This window comes from Python bivittatus, unplaced genomic scaffold, assembly GCF_059951505.1.
Source record: "Python bivittatus isolate LINGU-HERP-01145 unplaced genomic scaffold, Pbiv_v1 ctg000330_np1212, whole genome shotgun sequence".
Taxonomy (NCBI): Eukaryota; Metazoa; Chordata; class Lepidosauria; order Squamata; family Pythonidae; genus Python; species Python bivittatus.
Window position 1 is genome coordinate 263,832 of NW_028277058.1, and position 21,150 is coordinate 284,981.

Sequence of the window (21,150 nt, forward strand, 5' to 3'; positions counted from 1 at the left end):
CGATGAAAACTCCTTAATCTCACAACACGTGGACAGACTCAACCATAGTTTCAACTGGGAAACTGTCAGCATCTTAGACCAAGCTAAATCCAAGAATGTAAGGGAATTCCTGAAAGCTTGGTATTCAGACAAGGCAGCCATCAACAGGCACACAGAGATAAAAAACATCTACACGCTATTCAAAAGAGACAATAAAAAGGAAACAAAAAGACCAGAACACCTCTTTACCAGCAATCAACACCCAGATAAGCAGGGATTAATACCAGGATTAACATCAGACAAACAATCAAGCAGTAAACAACAGCCTAATCTAGGAACTACCAAGAAAAAACAACACCCCCTCCAACACTGACAGGGCAAGCTACTGTATATAAACAGAGGGCAAACCCCACTCCCTTCTAGCACTGAAGATGTTACCTAGGTGGATAATGAAATGCCTTTAAGAAAACAATCAAGCTCAGAGAACCCCAAGAACTCTACATATCAATTTTTTATAATGTAAGTATGAATTGTTTTTCTTTTCTCCCTTTTTCACCTTTATATGTATATATTGAATTTTATTGCACTACTGTATATATAGTTAATGTGAAAGTTTAAATGTATCTATTTAATAAATAAATAAATAAATATAAAATAAAATAAAACTAAAGCTGCCCAAAATTGGGAAGCATCTAAATCTAATAAACAAATAAATAAAGCACAGACTGCAAGTAGCGTTAGTGATATCACTATTAATTTTGTACCCTAAAATACAGGGTGGGGTTAAGTTATTAAAAAATGGTATTAAATATACCCACCAATTTTCATTTGTATCTCAATCTGATATGACATTTGACTATTTCTTCATATTTTTGAAGCCCCCTTGCGAAAATGAGGATATTGAACAATAGCTCATTCTAGTGCCAAAGAAAATACTATGTTGGATTTCTAATTTTCTTGGCTCCCTGGAGAGGGGAAATCCTGCACATAGATTAAACCCTTCAGTTGCAGCATAATATTTTTAAAGAGTGAAATGGAGGCTCAACCCTATATGCAATTATATTGTAAGCTAAATGTTTTTTGTTGTTGTTGCTCATATCAGATGTATTATTTGATTTATTTATAACATTTCTAAAGTTTTATTTTTAACCATCCTAAGTGGTTATTGTTTATTTGGTTTTCACTTCATATACTGGAGGGAAGCAGCTATGATTGCTTATAAATCATGAGTTATAGTATGGTTGAACAACCTGTTGGTCAGGGTTAGAGTCACTTTTTGGAGTGGCTTTTTATGGTTAGTGTGTCACACTTTCCCTCTTTGCAGTCCGGACAGTTAATCCCAGGAACAAGAATCTTAGAGCTCTGATTAATACTGTTAGAAAGAAGGCTAAGGTTACAACACAAGAACTCTGGTGAAGGCTCTCAAACAAAAAACCTACATACAGGTGGTTAGAAGTTAAGAAGTTCATTCCCAGGTGGGCTACAGTAGACAGCAGTGACACTTGTGGAGGGACCAGGAACCTGTTTATTGCAGTAGAGCCCAAATCAGCAAGCAGGCAGATGTGGGTGGCAGCCACATCTGACCAATCCTCACCACTCTCTTTGAGATTTTGAAATCAAAAGTTTAACCTAGTCATTAACCATAAGGGCATAAGGCACTGGCCAATCACATACTCCCCTCTCCTCTTAACGTTTTATGAGCATGGACTTCTCAGCGCAGCTCCCTTCCTCTCGTATCTGTGGCTAGCCACAATGGCTGTAGAGGCAGGGCCTGCAGTAAACCACAACTAAGTCTTAATCTTCCTTTCACACAAATTTTGGGGCATGCTCATTTACCCATGACAGAGCTAGTTCTTCCCTACAAAATGGCCTCACTGCTGCTCATTAAAACCTTTTAGCTTCTTACCAATTCTTATGCGATTTTAGACACTACTGTAAACAAATAAAAGAAAATATTCCAACAAGGCAATCTGAGGCAATCTTGTCTGCTTCCTTGTGCTTTTGTGGTACAAAGAGGAGGGGTTGCCTTTTTTGTGAAGCTGGAACACTATGTATAGTATCTTTCCATTGCTTTGGTAAGATGTCATGCAAGTAGGAAAATGAACTGAGTTGTTATATGCAAATTCCGTGATAGGAAGAAGTTAGGACAGTTGTCTTGCTGGTAGTTAACATAACAATGAAGTTATTCCTCTAGGTAGCCTTTTCTTCTGTCCCCATCCAATTGTAGATGATGTGCCAAGGAAACATGGAGTTTAACATCCAGAAGGTGAAAAAGAGCCCTCTTAAAAAGGGCCATGAATTGATTTTCTGGATCCAAGGTCAAATGGCTAAGCATGGCTCTGTGCTTGACTGACGAACAACCAAATGTAGGCCACATGCTGCCTCCTAGTACTCCATTTGTGACCCCCGAAACAGAAAAAGTTCAAACATTTTAGCCCATCCCATCTATGACACTGTGACACATTGTGATGATGCACCTTAGAGCTCCTGGTAGCGGAGAAAACACAAATCTGGCCCCTGCTTTATGGTTTTGTATTGTGTAAATGTAGTACAGTATGATGTACTATATTCAGTAAACTACAGTTTAGCATGATTCATGAAGTTGTGAAACTTCACGTTCATATACCTAGCCTTTTGCTTCTAACAATATAATTTGAAATGCTGTATTTGTCCTTTCAAGCTGCCTGGGAGGGGCATCGGAGCATAGATTTAATCTGTGACAGAAGCAGGAGTCCCAGAAAGAATTTGCTGATTACTGTTTTTTTTCATTGCAGACTGTCTAATATCACTATTTTACCATTAGTCACCACAGCAACTCTTTGCTTTTCTGGCAGCAGAAATAACTTTACCTCTTTGCAGCATTAAAAAAAAAAAACATTCCATAGGCCAAACATGAAGTAGCAGCAACTAACAACAACACAGTTTCACTGCTCTTCTCCCCCCAACAGAATTAATCTCTGACTTATTTTCAGCTGTAGCAATTTCACTGACAAACAACACTTCATTCAGAAACACAGAGCTTAAATTTTAAATTTATTAAAATATACAAAGACCACAAAAAGATACATTTTTAATTATCAAGAATCCATCTCTTAACTTGCTTTTCCTGAAGAAAGTCAGCAACCAATGTTCAGCAGCCCAATAATGAAGGAATAATAGGTTATTTATCAAAAATATAATTAATAGGGTTATTATTATTCTGATCATATTTGCCATTTTTATCACCAAAAGGAAAGATTCAGATGCTCAGCAGCAAAAAAAATACTGAAAACTCTAAGACTTTCTTGTCATCTAGTGGTTTTGAATTTTTCAGGCCAAGTATGGTAAGTCTACCTTTGCATTCTTCACAGTACCTTATAATTGGCAATTGATATAACAGACTTTCCTTGAATTTAACTATTTGGTATTATACTCTGATTGAAATTCTGTTACCTGTTTTTTCATGACTTCAAAGAACAGCAGCATTATGGAGAGCTTGACAACCATACAGCTCAGCAAAACACTGAAGCATATAAAGCATGTTTAAGAAGCCCATACATCTTTTTTTAAATTGTGAGAGGGTCCAGCCAAATAAAGTAGTAAAGTTTCTTTTCAGTTGCGTGTGATTCTGGGCTCCTATTGGGACACATCTGTGTCACTGTCTCTGCACAGGATGGAAGTGGTAGGCCACTGCTAGTTTCCAGGAAGCTTTTTAGTTTTTTTTTTAACTTCCCAGTCCTTGGAATTTCCTTATGATTTCCCATCAAGATCAACCAAGTTCTGCTTCAACCTTATCTGAAATGTTTTGAGCTTGAAACACTTCCCAAATGGAGTTGCACTGGAACTTTTCTGGGACTTTAGTAGTGTGTTGGGTGAATTCAATCAGTGCTGTTAATATATGGTTCAGTGTGCCCTGAGAGCCAGAAAACTGAATACATACCGGTGAAGTAACCATGGGTGTGTCCCGTAAATGTAGAGCGAGAGGTGATGGGAACATCAGCAAACAAGCCTACGGGGTGTTCGGGAGCGCTGGACTCGGGCCCTTCTTGTCACACCTTTCCGACGCACGTGCGGCCGTCTGAATGCGAGGGAGCCCTTCCCCTCCATCCCCTCCGTCTCGCATCAGCTCTCCTGATGGGGCTGCTTTTCCACGACCTTAGGGGAGCCTGGGCTCAGGCGGGGGCACCCAGCCGGGCGCTGCCTTTGGGCCGCCGCTTTCCGGAGCGGAGCCTGGACGGGGCGGGAGGGCACGACTAGCCGGATCTGCGGTTCCCGGGCGGGGCGCGGCGCGGCGGAGGCCGGCCCCGGGCTGGGGCTGGGGCTGGGCAGGTCCGGCAGCTGAGTACAGGGCCGCCTGGCTAAGCGACGCTGCGGTAAGTCCCGAGTCCGGCTTCGCTCGGCCCTCCCTCCTTGCTTTTCAATAACCGAAATGTGATTCAACGATGTTTTCGCCTGTTTCCGTTGGCCTCTTCCAGTCTTTGTTTCTTCCGTGAGTCTGCAGGGCAGCTGTCGCTCCGTGGCGAGGAGGGGACGCCGAGGTGAGCCAGCAAGGCACGCGGCTGGAGGCTGGATGGGCCCGGGGGCAGTCCCGTGGGGCGCAGGGGGGTCGGCGGGGACTGAAAAAGTAGGGTTGGAGGAGTTGCCCAACTCCCGGGACTCTGTTCAAAGCTTTCCTCAACTCTCTCTCTCTTCCCCCCGCCCCCCGGTCCTCTCGACTCGTTCCTTCGAGGGGAGAAAACTTTTGGTTAAGAAGGGCTGACCTCTTTTAAAAAGTAAAAGAACTGTATTTAATGTAATTGCTTAGCAAAACAAAATGCCTCACGCTGTTGACAGGTGCCATCTTAAAAGATGGCATTCCTCTTTTCCTCCTGCAGGGAAGGAAATGTTTTTTACAGGACGGCCTCTGCTGTGACAGGTGTGTGCCTGCATCACATAAAAGCAGAGGAAGGAAAGCAAACAACTTTTTCAATGGAGATTTGTGTAGAGTTAAATAGATTAATACAGAGACAGTTCTATTGCTAAGATGAGTGCCTTTGAAAGGGAAGAGGCAGCGGGACTCCATTTTGCGATCATTTGGCTCCTCAGGTACCAACATTTGGTAATCTGCCCTGGGAATCATGGAGGAGGGCTGCCCTATTCATATTTCCTGGATTATATTTGCATTTGTTGGAGGAAAACTGGAAGAAAAATAGCTGTGATCATGTTACACCTCCAACACTGAGGCTCATCTCATTTCATGTCACTTTGCAATCTACTTTCCAGTCATCTTGGGCATCCTCTTTTACTGTTCCCTTTGCTGTTTGTTACCTGGCAACATGCCTTTTTCAATATAAATTTATCTTGTAAGCTGAAATGTGTATATATATATATATATATTTTACTGAAAACAGGATTGCAAGGACATTGCACAATTTTCAAAAGCAAGTCTTCTTTCCTTTTATAATGAAGCTTAGAAATTTAGAAATCTGCATAATCATACCTGTTCTGTTTGCAGCGTCTCTGCGTCTTTGCTCTCATAAAAGACAGCGCTTAAAGTAAGTTAGATGTCCTAAAGCCCTAGGCAGGCCAACCACCTCAGAGAATATAGAGAGATTAAAGGGCACAAGTTGCCAATTTTTTTGTTTGGCATTGTTTTTACTCCCTTCTAGATTTTCTTCCTTGGGTCTTGGGTTGTGTTCACCTCTCAGTCTGAAATGCAGGTATCTAATCTTTGGGGGATGGTGTTGTGTTTTTTTTAAATTTCTGATCATAGATGAAAGAAAATGTGGACATAGCAACCATCAGATCTTTTTCAGCATAAGAAATATAGAGCCATTATCCTTTCTCTGTCTTTCATGAGAACTTAACGGTTTTGGAAAGGCTTTAAGAAATGGAAAGCAAGGAATCACTTTTGTTATAAAAACAGTTATTACCTTTCAATTAGTTGTGATAATTTATAATAGCATGTAATCAACCTTAATGCCAGACCACAAAATATCTGTTGAAACAGCAAAGAAGAGTCAAGTGAGCATTCTCCTATGTGGGCTATCTTCATGAGGCTGTTATTGGAACTTGGCTAAACTTTAAGCAAAACATTCTTCTTCATTTGCCTTATATAGTTTATGCCAGGACTGCAGAATTCAGTGCATGTACTTGTATGTGTACAACAACAGAACCTGAAATGGGTGAAATTTGGCTTCTTAGAAATGATTATGATTTCAAATTTCAAAAGCAAGTTTCAGGGTATATGTATATGGAGGAGGGGAACTATTATTATGAAGTCACAGATGGAGGTTCTTAATCTGTATCACCTTTTATATGGTGTCCATAGTAGATGGTAGCAGCCAGCTGACTTTGACTAATCTTTAAAAAGCTATGCAGGATCAGCCCTGGTTAGTTATTGGATGGGAAACTACCAGGAAATCTCAAAGCTGTAGGTAGACTGGGAAGTAAATAATAATTGCCAACCATTTCCACACTGTTGCCTGGAAAACCAGATGAACTCATAGTCTGGAGAAGCTGAATTTGACCCAAAGAAGACCTTATCTTATCTTGTGCTGTGGCTCATACCTCTCGTTCCCTATAAAACAATATTCCCTAAAGCTTCAGATAATTGCATTGAACATCTCTGAACTCTAGCCCTTCTTAAAAATTATAGGTTCACAAAGGTAAGCTATTTAATCACAGTTTATTGAACAAACCACAACTGCCTAGGCTCATACAATGCTAAGTCATATATTTACAAATTAAAGTGGCTCAGCTTAAAACAAGTTTAATGTGATTCTCTAATGCCATTGTTGTCTTTTTGCTTGCAGAATAAAACGTGGATGTTGCTGCTGAGCTTTTCCCATTTATTTATTTATTGGCATTGCTATTGTTATCTAGTGCAAGAATGTGTAATTTGTGGGCAGAAATAAAGCACAGCAGTTTTAGAGTTAAAATGCTTTATCGATGAATTATCTTTTTGTTTTGCAGCTAATTTAATTAGGAGGCCCTTCATATGTTTTTCACTTGTTTCCCAGATGATAGTGTGGAGATTCCTGGTATCCTATTTGTATTAAAGAGGAAATTCAATTCCTCTTTACATTTTTGTAAAACTGTGTCATGGAGTCATAGCCTATCATTCATTTTCCCTCTGAAGAGTAGTTTTTCACCAAAGCTCCATGTTATTATACCTGCGTTGTGATCTGCATTAGTCTTTGGGAGAATTTGTACTTCTTTGATAGATGGTGTTAGAGTCTTAGAGGTCCAAGACATAACTATTCTGGGGTATGACTGATGTCTTGCTGAAAAGAAAAGTGTAGTCTCTCTTTGTTGGATTTTGCCATCTCCAAACAAAGAATTGCAAGAAACTAAACAGCAATTAAATCTATCAGAAACAGAAGAATTACAGAGGAAAATGAAATTTGCCAAACAGAATTTTGAATATGCAAATAAACCAGGAAAATTATTAGTTTGTCAATTTAGAAAAAAAAACAAACACAAATAATATCAGCAATAAAGGGTCCAAATTGTTATACTCAAGATTTTATTATATTGTATTATTATACACTACATATACAATATACACACACAAACACACACAAATAATAAATTAAAAATTAATAATTGTGCTGTCATATAAAAAAAGTCTTCAGTTTCATCAAGTAATGAAAATAAAATGGTTTTCAAGGGGTTGTATGTGACACAATATCCTACAACAGTGTGAACTTCTGCCTTAATGTCCGAAATGGCAGTGTCTGGTGCAGGAATCTCCTGTGTCACAATTGAACCATTTCCCACATACTCAGAATGCTTCCAGGATGGAAAAAAATGTTCTGAATTTGAAACATTTGGACCACAAAACACTTCCCTTACCTCTACTTAAAGCTAGTCTCTGTATGTGTTTAAATCGAACATTTAAGTCCTAAATCTGTAGCCAGTTTCAGGATTGTAACAGAAAAGTTCAGGCTGTGTATTAACATGTAATTAGTTGCAAAATGTTGCTTCAGTTGGAATGAAGCAATTTCGCCATGACTGTCTGTGAACTGGAGATTGTATGTAACTTCTCTGCAACTTGAGTTCCTGCTAGTGATGAGGCCATATTAAAAAAACATGCTTCTAGAAGGGCAGACTTTAGAAAGGATCCAGAAGAAGTGTTTTGAATGCACACCTCTTTGCCATGCATAACAGTAGCCAGATGTTTAGAGGTTTCTATGCTGTTGCTGCTTTAAGAGCTGCGTTAATGGTTAAAGCAATAGCATCTTTTTTGAGCCTTGTGTGGCTGAAAAGGCTCCTTTAATGAATACAGAGATGCAAGGTCCAAAGCAGTCCTTTCTATTTTCAAAACTGGCCCAGTCATACCATGTAGTCATTCTTGGTCTAAGATATTTTATTATCTGCTGAGAGAAAATGTTTTGTTTATTTCCCCATTAACCAACCAGGAAATAAAAATGAACATCTACATTTGGCATGGAATAATACTTCCTTGTACTAGCTAGAACATAAGCAGTAAATATCAAATAGATCGATATTGCAGACAATAATGTAGAAAATGGCTGCATATTCCCTATTCTGCTTCTTTTACAATTTGAGTTTTTCTTCTGTTACAATTTGTCCAGGATATAACTTAGCAAGGGTATAAGAAGAAATGTCTTCCTTCTCATTCCAGGCTTCACACCACTTGCGGTAATTCTGTGAGAGCACTTACATATTTGGTGAAATATAGAGAGGGAAGTACAGAATAAATACTTTTAAAATGCACTGTTTTAAAACAAAAATCTTAAAGTTATCATTGCTTCAACATACATACCTGTTTCTTAGGCCACTGTGATTGTTCAAGAGGGAAACTAATTAATTATTCCAAAACACAGAAAATCTTGGAGGATAATTATATATAAGATGAAACATAGGCGTATAAGATTAACTTCTTGCCCAAAATAATACCGAAGAAATTACTTTTGTTGTTGGGGGCTTTTTTCGGCCCTAGTTTTAATTTCTTTATTTTTAAAAAAATTCTTTAAACCAACTAACAAGAAATTTATGCATATAAGTAATAAGAGTGTGTTGAAACATTTGTATGGCACTTTTATTTCCCAAGTTTCAATAAAATGCCAATAAGAAGACTTGAGATGAGACTTCTGATGAATAGCAGATGTATTTTGATCAAGACACAGCTGGGTGACCCCAATCAACACATTAACAAAAGATGTTGATGGAACCACACCTCACAAAACAAACATCAGAGGCTTTATAGACATTTAAATCTGTAATCAGATAGTACATCCCCTCATACCCATACAAGGGATTTTTGGGACGGTCTGAGCAAGTGAAAGGTGGTTCTTAGGAAGGTAAACTTAAATGTAACTTTTTCTTCTGGTTACCAAGGGAATGGCATACCAGATTCTTCTTATCTTTCTCTAGAATGTAGGGCCTCACAACTGTTGCAAAAAGCTTGGTACAACAAACAGCTTGTACTCAGCTAATTGCTTATTCGAAGACAATCGGGCATTCAGCAAAGAGATAAGGGGGGAAGAAACCAGTGCTCTTTACAAAACAAAAGCAAGTTAACCCTTTAGAAATAAAATAGAGTGCACTGTTACAGGTATGGTTATACATTATGTGAAGCATATATATATATATAAAATATAAAATTGTGTATATATAGAATATAAAATTGTGTATCAAAATAATGCCCTTCACATTAAAATAAAAAGCCAAAATGAGATGTAGCCATCCTCTTTGAGACAAGCCACCTCAGCTGCTAGAAGAATCTTTCTTAAGCTGTTCTCTTGTGGATGATACTAGTCCTTACTGAGTGCAATGGGACTTTCTGATTACACTGAGATATAACTGCACTATACGTCACCTTAAGGGACCTCACTAGACTTTGCATGGCATTTTGAGGACTGCATTCGTGAAGTGGGAGGGGCAGTCAGTGGGGGTTACAGGGTGTGGTAAAAGGCATCAAGATGGCAGCCACAATAGTGCTATTGAAGCCCTGTCTGGTTTTTACGTGCATTGCACATACAAATCCAGGTGGAGCCTTGATCCCACTGTCATGGCCGCCATCTTGACTTTTTTTAACCAGGGGTTCGCAGATATTAACGGAGAGAATGAATGTCTTAAGAGTTTTTGAGGCTTAAGGCTCATGTTGCTTTTTAAAACTTTCCACACTCAATTTTTTTGCTCTGGGGACTACAGAAAGGATGCTATACATGTTATGCCCCTTCTTTATATGATAACCAGGATGATTTGCAATGCAAAAATTGGGAGTAGGAGAAAAACGTGGGAGAATGGGCTAAACTGGAAAAACATAAATGTTAATTTCAGGCAAAAATGTGTTTTAGAGTGAAATTCAATCTTTGTTAGGAACTCTTTGAAATATAAACAGTGTGTCAAGGTCACTGATGTTGGGTTATCACAGGAAATAACACAAGGAAAGAATGAGAAGTTTATTACTTGTGGCCTTTTTAACAAGCTGGGAAATATCCTGGGAAACAAAAAAGCAGAAGATAGATATTTTTTATTATGATTGAGAAAATAATGGATTTCATCCTTCCAATATGTAGTAAGTATAGTACTTGGAAAAGTGATGAAGTATCATTTTTAAATAGTTGTTTACACTTTAAGGGAATGTATACATATTGCTTGACCAGCATGTTTTCTTATTTAAATTCTGGTCTTCCAAGTAACCTAATTAAAACTTGCTGGGGTGCAAAAATGTGGCCCAACATCTATTATAGTATGTAGTACCTGGAGTGGGGTAGGCAAAACCTTTTTTTAAACTTGCTTGGGGATGCTGGGTTTTAAAGGGCAAAATGGGTGCTGGTGTCTTACAGAACTCCAGAAATTCTCTTGCACAATGAGCCTGGCCTTAATTGATATCAATTGGGGCCTTTCATGTGCCACACTACCCCTGGGGTAGAGATGTAAAATTTCTGGAAATTTTAAAGCCATGAGAAAAAACCGTTTTTTCCCCGTTTTTTTCCAGAAAAAATAGACATTTTGGAAAAATTGAAAAAAAGTTCAGTGTGGAGTAGTTTTACAAATTGCATGAAATGCAGTATATATAAAAGAATTATGCTTGCAATAAAACAGGTAACCACCCCCCTTTCCCTCAAAAGCAACAAAAAAAGCAAGAAACCATCAACATAAAAAATAATCAGATTTGCCCCTTAGCACCAACAACAAATAAAGTTAAGGTCCACCTCAGTATTTAAGCTCCATAGAAGGTCTACCCTTTGAGTGGTACTTTAAAAAAAAAGAAACAGAAGACACAACATATACATGCAGTTTATTCTATCTCATTTTCTGAACTACTGCCATTATTTTCCGTTTCTTCTTCCTCTTCCTCTTTGTCATTTTTCTCATGGACTTCTAAAAACTTTAGGTTTGCACGGATTGAAACAAGCTTTTCTACCCTTTCACGGGTCAGTTTGTTTCTTGATTTGGTATGAATATTACCAAACATAGACCAGATTCTTTCACATGCAGCAGAAGATGCAGGAATCTGTAGTAAGCGAGATGCAAGAGGGGTCAGAGGTTGTGTGGTGCAGAGACCTTGCCACCATGTTGCAAGAGGGATATGTTTTGCAGAATCCCAGAATGCATTCCTGGCCCAAATCCCTGAAGATGTTCAATATTCTGCAACATTTGAAAGTACTTTTCCAACATCAAGTCCTAAGTGCACAGCTTGTTTTGTAATCCAGTCAAATGCAGCAGCTGTATTCTCATCACTCACACCACTGCCTTTGAATCTTGGATCCAGCAGATTTGCAGCAGCATGTATTGGATGGCAACAAAATTCTTCCCGTTCCTTAATAAAATCTTTCACTTTACTTTTTTCAGTAGTTGTAAGTGGAGATGCACTTAGGTTTTCAAAAACAGGTGTTTTTATCATAGCCATGTGGTTAGGAATTTCTGACAAAAGTGCAGTGTCTGATTCAGATGAACAGATTGCTGAAAAAATTGGTGTTAAAATCTGTAGGGAGTTCTGCAGCTGAACCCAAAACAAGTCCTCATCAAGCACAGTGTTCCTTATATTTCTGGGAATTTTAAGATCCTCAATTATTACTGTTGCTTGAAGAGCTTCTTTGTTTTTTAGTAAACTTTCAAAGGAGATCACCACTCCACCCCAGTGTGTTTTACTACAGAGCTTCAGTGTCACTATTTTATTCTGTGCATTTTTTTCTTCTTCCTTCTTGAAGACTGCGGTGACAACATGAGTAGCTTTTACATATTTGATAACTTCTTCAGCTCTTCTATAAATCCTTTGAAGGGTGTCCAGATTCATGAAGTCACTAAGAAGTAAGTTTAGTCCATGAGATGCACATCCTATTGCAGTAATATGTGGATACTTGTCCATTATGATTTCCCACGCAGCTTTCATATTACTTGCATTGTCGGTCAGCAAAGCAAATACTTTACCACTCTCAATTTTCTCTAAAACTGCACATATTTCACTGCTGATATACTCTGCAGTATGTCTGTTCTCTCCAGTTTCAATGCTTCTATAAAAGACTGGTTGAGGTGTTATCACAAAGTTGATGATTCCTTCTCCCCGAACATTTGTCCATCCATCTGTAAGTACCGCAAGACATAATGCTTCACTGATTTTTCCTTGTACAGATTCCATCACACACTCATATTCTGACTCCAAAAGAGGCTTGCTGAAGGAATGTCTGCTTGGCAAATGATATGATGGTTGTAAAAATTTAAAAGCTTCCTGCCAATATGCATTTTCAGTTATTGACAATGCTGATCCAGAAGCATATATTGCTCTTGCAAGGGCATGATCAATTTTCTCCTGATTTTCAGGTGTCATTTTATCTATAAATGAAGGTATGGTGCATTTTTGTGAGGCAGTGGTTTGCAACACTTCTTTACTTGAAGATGCTGCTGGTGAAGAAACACTTTGTAATGATCCAGAAGCAGCAGAAATAGTGTTTCTGGAATTAGAACTCTGGAAGGAAAAGCTACTTGCACTTTCATTCTGGTCCTCATCATTTAATTCCATAAAGTATTTTTTAATGTCTTTAGGACATCTCTGGGATGCAAGAATGTGTTTTGTCATCCTTGTAGCATTTGGAAAAGAATATTTCTTCTCATAATATTTGCAAATTGCCGCTTTGCTCTCAGCAGAAATTGCACTGTGGATATGTTTCCAAACTCTAGATGTTGGTCTCACCATTTTACTGAGAGGAGGAAAAGAAAAACCAATTCAGTGACCAGACTATAGGTAAACATTATGCTGTGATGGTGGAGAACATTAATAGGAATCATTTAAGGGTTACAAAAGAGAAATTAATTTGTCAGACAAATTTACCCTCTTACCTGTCAGTTAAGGCCTGAGAGGAGGACACAAACGATCATCTCCTGTATACCAACAATTACTGTCAGAGGTCCGAGGTACACAAGTAAACTAAACTGGAGGCTTTTCCCTGCAGTGCCCCCTAGTGGCACACATGCATATTTCTCCTGTTTGAGAACTGCATTGAGAAGTACAGTGTTACTTGAATTCCATTCCAGGATTTGCTTGTCTTCAGCTGAGAGAACTTGCAATAATTTAAGACTTTACAAAAAGTCTCTTATCTTTCATTAAGGACTTCATGTTATATAGTTTGAATACCATGTCATAGATATATTATTTATCATTGGAAAAGAACATATTCCACACACTTTTTTTTTCAATTTTTCCGGAAAAAAATGGCTTTGGAAAAAAACGGAAAAAAACCAGTTTTTTCCCCAATTTTTCCGGCTTTTTTCCAGGCCTTCCCATCTCTACCCTGGGGTGGCCAAGAACACTGTACATCTCTGGCAAAAAACAAACAAAAAAACAAAAAAACCACCTCTAATTTTACTTAAAACTGAGAAAATGCAAATACAATCCTATGTGTACATTTGTAATGTAATTGTCCTTGACTTGGTATTCAGATATTTCTTCTCACTACAATGGATTTTTAAGAAAGCTCTAGAAGGCAATGATGGGGGTCTGCAGGGGGTTGGTTAGAAAGTGATTGGTGGCACCTTGTTTAGGCAATCTGCCTCCCCCTCGTTTTTTGAACTTTTGGAAAAGTTTTCAGAGTGGTGCAGAGGGCCATAGAGGGGAGCAATATAGTTATGTTTCCCTTTGAAAGTCCTCTGTATGAGCCATAAGAAATATTTGAGGGAGGTTCTTAAAACAAAAGGGTGGTTTATGAATTCAAACTGATCTAGAGAAAAACTGCCCAAGCAGAAGGTGACCATTAATGGATGGCCCATCAAGAATCTTCAAAGCAGTTTTGCAGTTATTTGAACATAGAAATTTATGCTAAATATGAAAGATTTTTAATTTTTTAAAAATTGTATTATTAAATTTATACCCCCCCCCAATGTAAATTTGTATTGCTCATGTACAAAGAGGTGGGATTTAATTGCATGCCACATTTTTACACAGTGTCTATTTTATGTGGTATTTTTAGGTACATAGGTACCAAGAGGTGCTGCAATTTCATCCATATTGGGAATCATCAGACATATGTAGTCAGATATTCTGTGGGGTTTGAACCCTCTATGGGACATTGAATTCATGGACCGTTGCACTTTAGAGGACTATGTACAGTAAAGTATATTGCAGTGTAAATGAGACAAGTAAGATACAATTGTACTTTGGCCTTAAGAAAATCTTTTTTTGATAGGGCAATTTTAACCATAGACTCATGAATCTGTTTGAAGACAACAATACGTTTTTCTAATTTGTTTCTCAAATTAACAAGAATAAAAATATGTTACAAGTTGATATTGCTTTTACAGTTTTGCCACAACTGTGTATGCTGTTGCTGTTCAGTCGTTAAGTTGTGTCCGACTCTTCGTGACCCCATGAACCATATTGCGCCAGGCCTTCCTGTCCTTCACTGCCTCCCTGAGTTTGCTCAGTTTCATGCTCATTGCTTCAGTGATGCTATCTAACCATCTCATCCTCTGCCGTCCTCTTCTCCTTTTGCCTTCAATCTTTCCCAGCATCAGGGTCTTTTTCAAAGACTCCTCTCTTCGCATTAGGTGACCAAAGTATCTGAGCTTGAGCTTAATTATCAATCCTTCCGATGAGCAATCAGGGTTGATTTCCTTTAAGATTGACTGGTTTGACCTCCTAGCAGTGCAGGGGACTCTTAAGAGTCTTCTCCAGCACCACAGTTCAAAGGCATCAATTCTTCGGTGCTCAGCCTTCTTTATGGTCCAGCTCTCACAGCCATACATTACTACCGGAAAAACCATAGCTTTGACTATGCGGATCTTTGTCGGCAAGGTGACGTCTCTGCTTTTTAATATGCTATCTAGGTTTGCCATAGCTTTCCTCCCAAGGACCAAGCGCCTTTTAATTTCATGGCTGCAGTCTCCATCTGCGGTGATCTTGGAGCCCAAATAAATGAAGTCTGTTACTGCTTCCATTTCTACCCCTTCTATTTGCCAGGAATTGATGGGTCCAGATGCCATGATCTTAGTTTTTTTAATGTTGAGTTTCAAGCCAGCTTTCGCACTCTCCTCTTTCACCCTCATCAAGAGGCTCTTTAGTTCTTCTTCACTTTCTGCCATTAGGGTGGTATCGTCTGCATATCTGAGGTTATTGATGATTCTCCCTGCAATCTTAATTCCGGCTTGTGATTCTTCCAGCCTGGCATTTCTCATGATGTACTCTGCATATAGGTTAAATAAGCAGGGTGACCGTATACAGCCTTGTCGTACTCCTTTCCCTATTTTGAACCAATCGGTTGTTCCGTGACCGGTTCTAACTGTTGCTTCTTGGCCCGCATACAGATTTCTCAGGAGACAGGTAAGATGGTCTGGTACCCCCATCTCTTTAAGAATTTGCCACAGTTTGTTGTGATCTACACAATCAAAGGCTTTTGCATAGTCAATGAAGCAGAAGTAGATGTTTTTCTGGAACTCTCATGCTTTCTCCATGATCCAGTGAATGTTGACAATTTGATCTCTAGTTCCTCTGCCTCTTCGAAACCCAGCTTGTACATCCGGTAGTTTTCGGTCCACATACTGCTGAAGCCTAGCTTGTAGGATTTTGAGCATAACCTTGCTAGCATGTGAAATGAGTGCAATTGTGCGATAGTTTGAGCATTCTTTGGCATTGCCCTTCTTTGGAATTGGAACGTAAACTGACCTTTTCCAATCCCGTGGCCACTGTTGCGTTTTCCAAACTTGCTGGCATATTGAGTGCAGCACTTTAACAGCATCGTCTTTTAGTATTTTAAATAACTCAGCTGGAATACTGTCATCTCCACTAGCTTTGTTGTTAGCAATGCTTCCTAAGGCCCACTTGACTTCACTCTCTAGGATGTCTGGCTCAAGGTCAGTGACCACACCAGCATGGACATCAGGGACATTAAGATTTTTCTTGTATAGTTCTGTGTATTCTTGCCACCTCTTCTTAATCTCTTCTGCTTCTGTTAGGTCCCTGCCTTTTTTGTCCTTTATCATGCCCATCTTTGCACTAAACGTTCCTTTGATATCTCCAATTTTCTTGAAGAGATCTCTAGTCTTCCCCATTCTATTGTTTTCCTCGATTTCTTTGCATTGTTCATTTAAGAAGGCCTTCTTATCTCTCCTTGCTATTCTCTGGAAATCTGCATTCAGTTGCTTATATCTTTCCCTTTCACCCTTGCTTTTCACATTCCTTCTTTCCACAGCTATTTGTAAAGCCTCATCAGATAGCCATTTTGCTTTCTTGCATTTCTTTTTCCTTGGGATGGTTTTCGTTGCTGCCTCCTGTACAATGTTACAGACCTCCATCCATAGTTCTTCAGGCACTCTGTCTACCAAATCTAATCCTCTAAATGTATTCATCGCCTTCACTGTGTACTCACAAGGAATATGATCTAAGTCATACCTGAGTGGTCTAGTGGTTTTCCCTACATTCTTCAATTTAAGCCTAAATTTTGCAGTAAGAAGCTCATGATCTGAGCCACAGTCGGCTCCTGGTCTTGTTTTTGCTGTCTGTATAGAGCTTCTCCATCTTTGGCTGCAAAGTATGTAATCAATCTGGTTTCAGTATTGACCATCTGGTGATGTCCATGTTAGAGTCGTCTCTTGTGTTGTTGGAAAAGAGTGTTTGCTATGACTAGCTTGTTCTCTTGACAGAACTCTATTAGCCTTTGCCCTGCTTCATTTTGTACTCCAAGGCCAAACTTGCCTGTTATTCCGATTACTCCTTGACTTCCTACTTTAGCATTCCAATCCCCTATGATGAAAAGGACATCTTTTTTTGGTGCTAGTTCTAGAAGGTGTTGTAGGTCTTCATAGAAGCGGTCAACTTCAGCTTCTTCGGCATCAGTGGTTGCGGCATAGACTTGGATTACTGTGATGTTGAATGGTTTGCCTTGGATACGCACTGAGATCATTCTGTCGTTTTTGAGGTTGTACCCCATTACTGCCTTTCCCACTCTCTTATTGACTATGAGTGCAACTCCATTTCTTCTAAGGGTTTCTTGGCCACAGTAGTAGATATAATGGTCACCTGAATTAAATTCACTCATTCCCGTCCATTTCAATTCGCTGATTCCCAAGAAGTCGACGTTCAATCTTGTCATCTCGTTTGACCACATCCAGCTTGCCTTGGTTCATAGATCTTACATTCCAGGTACCTATACAATATTGTTCTTTACAGCATCGGACCTTCTTTTCGCTTCCAGATAACATCCACAGCTGAACGTCCTTTCGGCTTTGGCCCAGCCGCTTCACTCTTTCTGGAGCTACTTGGAATTGCCCTCCGCTCTTCCCCAGTAGCATATTGGACACCTTCCGACCTGAGGGGCTCATCTTCCGGCGTCATATCTTTTAGCCTTTTAACATTGTCCATGGGGTTTTCTTGGCAAGGATACTGGAGTGGGTTGCCATTTCCTTCTCCAGTGGACCACATTTTGTCAGAACTCTCTGTCATGACCTGTCCATCTTGGGTGGCCCTGCACGGTATAGCTCATGGCTTCACTGAGTTATGCAAGCCCCTTCACCACGGCAAGGCAGTGATCCATGAAGGGGACAACTGTGTATAATAGTGCCTAAATAATAATAAGCATCTATGGAGCATATTCCAGAGTCCAAAGCCCCTCATTGATCAGTTAACAAGACACCCTGAACTTCATGCTGGCTTGGTTATTAATGGGTCTGCAAGCCTTGCTAGTTCTGTTGACATGATGTCCAAATCAGAAAATGAATCCATTAAAAAACCAGCAACAAATCCTGTCTTGTTCTCTGGATCCTTTGGGCAGAGGAACCCAGGGTCATGTGTTCAGACAGCATGGCAACCTTGGTTACCTGTGGAGAGATTCATTAGCCAGGCTCAGCCTGGGCTTTTTTGGTTTTTAATGTCATGTGTGAACACAGTGATTACATCAGCATACCAATACTACTACCTCTTTGGTGCTTTATTTATTGCCTCTTGAAATGAGATAAAATTGTGGAAGCTCTGCACTTTTCCACTTTCTTGTTTTTACCCTAGATCATGAAATACTCTGTCATCTTGGGCCACTAACCTAAACATTCACAAAGGCAAGGGAAAAAGAACATTATTAAAGTGAAGCCAGCCCATCCATTTTCTTGTACTTTGTTGTAGCTATTATTTGACTGTAGATTAATATTTGTTTCAGTTTCTTATATTAACTTATAAGTGGATGGTATTTGTAACATGAAAGATGGGATGTAATTTCCTTTGGAATTTTGTTCTGATATTGCAGTTTCAATATCACAGTTAACTTGCTTGATTCCCGAACTGTGTATATGTTTTATTCTTTATTGTTTATAGAACTGTTCTATGTTAAAAGTTGATGTATATGCTTTTATTATCATAGGTTTAAATTATTATTCTTTTGCCATAGTTAAATACATTTATATGAAATATTTTCATGCCAGATTCTTCTACCTTTAGAATTATCCTGAAAGGCAGTCATTTTTATGTATCTTTATTTTTTATCTAAAAAATTTGATTGTGAGCACTGTCTATGTTTTGTAAAGTATCCTGTGTATCTATGTGTGTGTCATACATACAGTATGTGTGTATGTATATGTGTGTGTGTGCGTGCGTGCGTGCGTATAATCAAATGCGTCCCAGAATAAAAGGGTACATTTTTCCTGAAGTTGTACTTGACTCCTGTAGTTTTGTTGCACATTTTATGGAAATGGTTGCTTATTGTTATCTTCAAGGATGCTCCTCAATCTAGCCTAAGCCCTGGTGGTTGTTCATCCAACTACTGTTATTAATAAGTTTAAATGAATATTTATATCTAAACATTTAATAGCATAATTCTCGGTACTTTATGTACATTATGTGAGAGGAAAAAAGATCTAAGTTAAGGTCATAGTTTATATTGGTGATGTTAAAATATGCTAACCATTTGTTAATATTAAACTATGCCTATGACAGAACTGTAGGTGGTTTGGACAAAATTTTGCTTTACTTTTAGATACTGAATAAAACATAATAAGTAATTCTATCCATTTTCCTTGGATCACAGTAACTGGATCAAAAAGTTACTCCAATAGAAAGAGAAGTTTGAGCCTGCTTAAGTATCATCTATATTTGTTTTCCTACTTGGGCATGTTTGGATTTGTGTAGTGTGGATCAAATTCATTAAACAGAAGAAAAAATTATGAGAGTGTTTTGCAGAATTACTTCACTGCTTCCCAAACTAGAGTTCTTGTGATATATAGAACTTCTCCCATTATTCACTCCCCATCTTAAAAAGGTAAAGACTTCCTTGCATCAAACTTGATATTTTTCAGCTTCTCAGCAACACCATAGGATTTCTAGTAGTTTCCTATCCAAGTATTAATCAAGTCCAGCCTTGCTGTATTTTTTAAAGAGCGGCCCAGATCAGCATAGGGGTGCCACCTTCTGTTCCCCCAATAGCCTCTATCTGGCCTGGTATTTAGGGTTCAGCCCCCGCAAATGTTATCTGTGCTAATTCAAAGACAGAAACAAATTAAGAACATATTCTAGTGTTATTGATATCACACTTTACCAGGGTCATCATCTAAGTCAGGCTTAGGGAATGATCTTCAATCAAAAACCAATTGCTCAGAATAAGTTTCCTCTAGAACATTTAGATAGTGTTGTATATTTAGGAGCAGATTTCCATCAGCAGGTATTAGCTGATTCAACTATATGAGTAATCTAGTGCCAACAATATAAAATGTATCTCAAATAATTCTTTGTATAACCTGTCATTCAGGGTAATTTTGTTAACAAAATACATTAGTAACTAAAAGGAAAATGGATTTAAGGAGGGGCTGAATCAAAGAGAAAGAAGTTAAAGCAAAGAGGAAAGAATGTTTTATCACAGACCTGTAGAATACCTACCCAGTAAATGTTAACCACTGATAATATTTATTTTGGAAAATTCAATTCTGCAGCTAAGCAATGAAAATAAACCAGCCCTTGTTAATTGTTTTTTCTGTTTCTACTACAGAGGGTTAACCCTAAATTCTGAGAGAAATGTTTTGCAGGTTCTTCAGCTGTATATCGAAAATATTAACCAAAATGAACATACTTACTTTGAGTTTCTTGTATTTTCTTCAGCCGGATGTAACTATGGCTCAGACAGGACAGATCTCCAGACATGTTTTTTTCTCCACTTATGAGGACATTAATGCAACTCCAGAAGAGGAGCCACACAAAAGATCTGTATTTGTAACAGACCTTGCAGAGCAAGTGGAGATGAATATCAGGTATTGCATAGTTTGGGTGACTAGGCATCCCGGTTTTATAAGGATAGACCTGGGTTTCGGGGAGGCATCCCAGGCACTGGACAAAACAGCCCAATGAAGGAACATGTCCTAATTTCCAGGAACCTGTCTCAGCTGGCCAGTAGCAGCAGGGCGAGTAGCAGGAAGTTATTGCCCTGGGCAGCCACAGCAGGGAGGCCGCTTCAGTGTTTGCTGCTCTTTGTGCCTGTGTGAGCAGCGCAAGAAGCTCTGGGCACAGAAATGACATCAAGTAATCAGTCTCTCTTGAGAATGCTTGGATTTTCTTTCCTTCGTGAAGTTTAAGTGAATCTCCTGGTGAAATGGAAGATGGGGAGGAGGAGATCTACTTTGTTCTAAATTTCACTGCCTGCTCCTTAATAGAACTGGACTGTGCATTCTCCACAATGCAATTCAATCTGCTGCTGAAAGGTCATCCCTTGACACTGGGTCCTTCATTGGTAAGGTTGAGAAGATTTCCATATTTCTATCATCAGAACCATGCAG

At 38.9% G+C, this 21,150-nt stretch overlaps 2 protein-coding genes across 2 annotated transcripts in view; one reads left to right on the forward strand and one right to left on the reverse strand.

Moving 5' to 3' along the window:
* TTLL1 (TTL family tubulin polyglutamylase complex subunit L1) overlaps positions 1 to 4,131 on the reverse strand; it is a 54,080-nt gene extending 49,949 nt beyond the window's left edge. The window contains exon 1 of the mRNA XM_025174894.2: positions 3,899 to 4,131. The gene's annotated coding sequence lies outside the window, so the exon portion shown is untranslated. The remainder of the gene's footprint in view (positions 1 to 3,898) is intronic.
* The window catches only part of LOC148215873 (uncharacterized), a 36,670-nt gene continuing 19,650 nt past the window's right edge, over positions 4,131 to 21,150 (forward strand). The window contains exons 1-2 of the mRNA XM_088141615.1: positions 4,131 to 4,331; positions 20,480 to 20,628. Coding sequence (XP_087997741.1) covers positions 20,492 to 20,628 — 137 coding nt within the window. The 5' untranslated portion in view covers positions 4,131 to 4,331; positions 20,480 to 20,491. The remainder of the gene's footprint in view (positions 4,332 to 20,479; positions 20,629 to 21,150) is intronic.